General features: G+C 42.1%; 1 protein-coding gene across 3 annotated transcripts in view; it reads left to right on the top strand.

The window, feature by feature from the left end:
• Positions 1-234: 234 nt before the first annotated feature.
• Positions 235-6,000, top strand: part of arhgef25a (Rho guanine nucleotide exchange factor (GEF) 25a) — a 45,272-nt gene continuing 39,506 nt past the window's right edge. Inside the window, exons 1-3 of one of the 3 annotated variants that reach the window (XM_051071205.1) lie at positions 236-539; positions 625-922; positions 2,109-2,280. In XM_051071205.1, coding sequence (XP_050927162.1) covers positions 827-922; positions 2,109-2,280 — 268 coding nt within the window. In that variant the 5' untranslated portion in view covers positions 236-539; positions 625-826. Of the gene's footprint in view, positions 923-2,108; positions 2,281-6,000 lie in introns of all 3 variants that reach the window. The other 2 variants (XM_018666107.2, XM_018666106.2) reach the window with 2 other exon arrangements.

Below are 6,000 nucleotides of genomic sequence, written 5' to 3'. Positions count from 1 at the left end.
GTTCACACAATCCATGTGTCACTGCCTGAGACTGAGGGCTAAGATGAAGAGAGGGAGCGTAGGGTGCCAGGACAGTTCAAAGTAAGACCAGAGGGAGATATAGAAAAAATTGAGATAGTTTGAGATTGGGGAACAAAACCAGCTGGTGAAGGCAAGGAGCAAGAGAATGAAAGAGCAGAGAGAATGATGGAGGGAGGAGAGGGTTTGGGGAGGGGGGTGGTGATCCTCTAGAGCCAATGAAGAACAAGAAAGGAGGATTTCAGGGAGGGTAGAAGCCTTGAAGTCACAGCTCACCGTTTCAACACTCAGGGAGAAGGACAGGAGAAGACCCACCTCACAGACAAGTATGACAGAGGCAAGGACGGATGACTCTGCTCAAGGAGGCCTACAAAAATCTGCTACCAGTGCTTCCAGGGGAGGCTTTTATTGAGAACACAAGGTGGACATATTTACTGGACTAAGCCAGGAGACTTGGAGACACTTGCAGCCAACTCACCTGTGTGTACTGGGAGAGGGAAGAGAGCTCTTCCTGTCCAAGGGTACGTTCTCAGGTTCAGACAGAAACATGCCCTCCTCTCCCAGGATCAATTATTCATATGCGTAACGTTTCCTGTGTGTGTCAAGGCAGATCAAGCCGGACGGCGGAGCCTCAGGTCCAAACTGTGGCAGAGTTTGCTGCGAGACAAGAGCTGAAAGAGCAGGAAACAGGGGACAAGAAAGATAGAAGACCCAGATACAGACTGAGAGAGACTGTGTCAGAATTGGAGATCAAAGGCCAAAACAGCAGAAGAGAATAAGGGAGAGTTTTTGTTTGGTGTCGGGGAGAATGAAGGCTCTACAGAAGAATCAGGGACGCACCGACCAGATGTTGGGAGCCATGGCTGACGTGCTTACTTCCGTGGCCATGCCCAATCAACAGTGGGTGAGTTGTAGTTAAGCGGTGTTTGTGTATCTATTGCCTGTTTATATGAGAAGGTAATGCCACAAATGTAAAAGGAAAAGCAGCAGACATATGGAAGTATTTTTCAGTGCTTGCAGAGCATGATGTCCTCCTTATCTCCGGTCCACATCATTACATACCAAGTTTATTTTGTATCATTGGCATAACCTTGGTCATAAACCTAAAATGGTCAAGCTGGAGAAGAGGGGAGAGTGGGCAGAGAGAGAGAGAGAGAGAGGGGTGGTGGTGGGGGGATGAATGGAAGGGTCTCTGTTCAGTGCTTGGGAGGAATCTTGGATGTTTCCGAAGAGGAAGCAGAGTAGTCGTGATTAAACCATCTGACCATAAACAAAGTCATGCAGGTCTAACGCCTCACTGCAACCCTGCAAAATTCATTCTCCTCCTTCCTTCCTTGCCTTTTTATCTTTCTCCTCCACTCTTCTCTTTTCTTTTTACACACATATTTCTGCATTAAAAAGAACTCTGGCACTGTACAAACAGAAAATGGGCCTGCATTACAGATAAACTGGTTTCCTGAAATAATGTTTTCCGCTAATTTTCACCCTTAAATATAGACACTATTTTATCAACCACTTCAAATGCTTATCAACAGACTCTACCATAAAATTACATACAAATCGCATGTAATGAACTTGAGGCGTGCAGGTTTTTACACATCTGGAAATTTAAACATACAGGGGTCAGAGCATACCATAAGGTCCAAATGGGTTTCTCTTTGAAACTCTGCTTTCTCCTTGAAAAATATTTATCTTGATAAATCATTTCCTCCCTGGCAGATAGTGGTAAAAACCAGAACAGTGATTATAATCTCCCTCCATCTCTGGAGAAGAGTGATAACTCCTCTTGCCTTTTACTAACCTCTGCTCCGGCGCTGCTGGGCTTTAAATACAGTTTGAAACTGCGAGAAACTCAGAGAAGCAGATCTTACTCGAGCTCTGTGGCAAAAGTTGGACCTCAGTAATTTCCACTGCATTCTTGTTCAGTGTGTAATGGAGAAAAGGACGAAAAAGATGCAGGGAATTGTGGAAAAAAACAGCTGCTGGTATAATGTTTTGTGGTTGTGTGACCAAAAGTACTCTGTACAATCTAACCATCACACTTCCTCCTTGAGAGCAGGCATCTCTGACAAAGGCATCTCTGTGTGTAGCTCTTGGAGGGGGGTGAGGCGGACCTCCCATCAAGCGAGGATGAAAAGGGGCCTGTCCAGGGTCAGTGGGAGCCAGAGGGGCTGGAGTGGGAACAACAAGCCACCACTACTACTACTACTACGACTACCACCACTACTGCTACAGAAAACCCAGAGCAGAGTGAAAGAACAGGTAAGACCTGAGAGATCTGCACTGAGCGTGACAGACCATTTTGTGACCCAAAGCCCCACAATGCTAGTCCAAACACTGGCCCTCACCAAACCAGTCGGAGCTTAGACACTCACCGAAACGCAAACTTCCAGACTCTGCTTTGATTCTTTTGTGTGAAACATCTCAGATTTCAGTGCATTGACATCTAAAACAGCCTGCTCTGCCACTCATAAACAGTCGTGAATCTATCTAAGTGTGTACGTGCCACGTGAGCTGCCATGCATGGTCTTTAGTTTCAACTTAGCCTGTTCTTGCATGTTAGCCATATGTGAATCAAAACAGGCCTGAGTCCCATCTGCCATATCTGATGGTGGTCATTAGGCAGTAATAACTTCATGGAAAGTATCAGATGGGAGTCACCTGAATGTTGGTGGTTTAGTCTCATTAAACTCCACCCTGTGTATCCTCTATTAGCACTGATAGCACTAAATTGCTTTGCTGTAATGTACCATACATAAATACGTGAGAGTGCGAGAGAGTTCTTGTGTGCATGTGTATACACATGCAACACTTTCCAGATGGGGCACGAAAACATGTTCAGCTGCCTCCCTTCCCCTTTCTGCCCCATCACTGTTGGTTGCACTTATTCTGATTTCGCTATGAAACGGTTGCGTGCATTGCCATTTTTACTTGAGTGGAATAGAACAAAAGGAGCTTTGTAGCTGGATCTGGGTTTGGGTTAGAGGGAGAGTGTGTGTATATATGGGAGGTTTGGTGGTGTGTACCATGTGGCTGGACCACTAACTGTTGTGCAGAATAGTACACGGTGTACAGAGGGGGTGTGAGTGAGGCCAGAGGAAGCTGTCAGCGATGCTTATCTGTAATAGTCTTACTGGGATGAGGTGTGCTGCTGAGGGTAATACCGCCAAATATTATTTTAACTCACAGCTCAGGGCTCAGAAAAGCAAGAAAAAAAGTAAAGAAATGCATTATTCAGGGCCATGTGGAAGGATGATGACCAAAAGGGAGATTGTTTATTTCAGTCCCAGACAAGCTCCTCTGCTCAATTGTTTTTGCATAGACCAATTTCCTCCGGATGGGAAATTGGATGGAAAATCAATGAAACACAAGGCAGAAAAACATCTGAAGCACAACAAGATACAGACTATGTTGTAGCCCAGAGTAGTCCGTAGCTTGGCGGTCAGTATTTTAATTTGCTGGCTCTCCACTCAAACCGTGACAATTTTCCTATAATGAAATACTGTATCATGGGTTCATGGTCTTAATGTGCAAATTAGACTTTATTAGACTCTTAGTATAATGTTATATACTTGAGTGAATGTTCTATGGGTTTTGAAAATAAAGGTATTGAAGAAAAAACTTCTTACAGGCAACTTTTTAGTTGGCAACTTTTTATACCTAGATGGCACAAAACCTTGATTTTCTTTTTATTTCTTTTATGACATATAAGTCACTTTCAATTTACAAAAAAACAAATACACGATTTTCTTTATAATTATAATGTACTAATTACCATGCTTGACAAGCTAGAGCTAATGTGGCAAGCTTGCTGATCAAAAGGTTAATGGTGGACATTTTTATACAATCACTAAAAGCACTATTTAAAGTGATTGCTGTAGTTTGACTAGCAGAGGCCATAGTGTTGTTTCCATCTCTTGCTGTGTCAGTGGAAGAGCGGGGAAAGGAGAGGCCCCTGCTTTCTTTACAGATATGGTGCATGGGGCCATAAGGGCCATCTGTTACGTGTTAGAAACAAGATGCCTGTTAGTGGCTTCCCAGGAATCACAGGACAGTGCCAGCCTCCACGAATTCAGATCCTTTAATTTCTTCTTATTTTTCTATCCCAGTTTACTTTGCTGCTCTTCTGCCTTTCTTAGCAGCGAATATTAAAGCTGACTTTATCTTTTTCTCTGATCAATTCCTTCTCCCTGTCTCTTTTTTCTTTTCCATTCCCTATGTATCTCCTCTTGCCTCAAAGCAATGTCTTCAGCAATGGTATTTTAAACCTGGCCTCCTCTCCACGTATACAGAGCTGCTGATCATATTTCTCTCAAACCTCATCAATTTTTTTTCTCTCCTGGCTCTTTAGACTCTCTGCTATATGGTTCATACTCTCACTCTCCCCAGACTATATGTGTCTGCAGTGTCTATTTTGTAACACTGATCAGTGATGGATGGCCATATGGGTCCACACACTCCGTGTTTTACTATGTTGTCTTTTTCAAGGTAAAATGCATGACGCCACGTCAACAGGAAACTGCACTGAACCAGTAACGATAACAGCGCTGTAATCGACCCACAGCTGCATGCATATACTATTTCACTTTGAATGTACACATGCAACTTAAAACATGTGCTTATTATTAGTGTAGAAAATGTTACGCCATCATATTTTGATTTCTATTCTATAGATAATATTCTATTGGACACAGAGGTAATAATGCACATTTATCAGAACATGATGTGAAACCAGTAACACTTGCATAATATTCTCCTTCCACTCTTCAGTTATACTTTTCACTTTCTTTTCTTTTCTTTTTATTTTGATTTTGACAATTTTTCACTAATTTTCTCTAGTATTTTGAATTTGAAATACCTATGAAAACACGGTTATGTTTGGAAAGACTATGTAGCTGTTCGGTATTCAGCATTTCATTTTAGTGCGAATTAAATAACAACATTCACCATATACATGAGTAGTAAACTATGCAGAAATTGCATGCCCTTGTCCATATTGGGGTTTGTGAGAGGCTGAGATAGTGCTGACCTCTGAAGACCCCGGGACTGAACTGTGTGTATATGTGTGTGTGTGTGTGTGTGCGTCTGTGATCTGAAATGGGCAGAGAACAACCTGAAGTTGCATCATATTGTATTGTATGGACCAGAGACTGCACAGCTTTACCTCACACAGGTGGATGGTGGAATTGAGTGCATATATATTTACACAATTCTAATATCTCACCCAGCTTCTGCTGAAACACACAGCAGTTGACTTCACACATCCTGTTTCAAAAAATTTAATTAACACAAACTGCAAACGTGTTTTAAGTATAGAGACTTAAAAAAATATCTAGACAAGACCATATTGTAATTGTGTTGTCATGAATATTACAAAAGCTCAGAGTGCTCTCTGTGCTCCCCTGTGACTGCAAGAAGGTTTGATTTTTTCCCATATCTTTTTTTTAACCTTCTCCCCAGATGTTTCTGTAAACAGTGGAGCAATATCTATCATGATTCTATTATCTGTACCTTTTGACCCATAGATCAGAGCCTTTCTGAAAAGTCTTCTGAACTTCCTTACAAAAAGTTAGTTACTTACTGCTAGCTGTATTGGAGCAACGTTACTATTCAGTTGGAGTTGTGTGTCGGTCCAGTAGTCACTCTGTTTTAACTCTGATTTTGGTCTCAATCAACTCCTGAGTCAATTATCTCGATCTTTAGCTGCCAATGCTCCACTGTCTTCACCATCTAGTTTCTAACTATGCCTGCTGGCTGTTAGGTGCAAGAGCAGGAAGTAAAACAGCAAAGCAGTAAATTTTTGGACAGAACAGCTAAACAATGAGCTGAAACAATAAAGCTCAGTAATGCCAGGGACAGCTGCAGATTTGGATAATTCTCTGTAGGCTCATCACTACAAATGGCCCCTTTCACAGTTGCATTGTTTTTACATTGTCATTTGATACATTGCTGTTGTAAAAATATTGATTATAGCTGCTTTAA

This window comes from Lates calcarifer, linkage group LG6, assembly GCF_001640805.2.
Source record: "Lates calcarifer isolate ASB-BC8 linkage group LG6, TLL_Latcal_v3, whole genome shotgun sequence".
NCBI classification, from domain to species: domain Eukaryota; kingdom Metazoa; phylum Chordata; class Actinopteri; family Centropomidae; genus Lates; species Lates calcarifer.
Note: the sequence above shows the minus strand (reverse complement) of the source record. Positions and strands in the feature narration are given on the sequence as shown.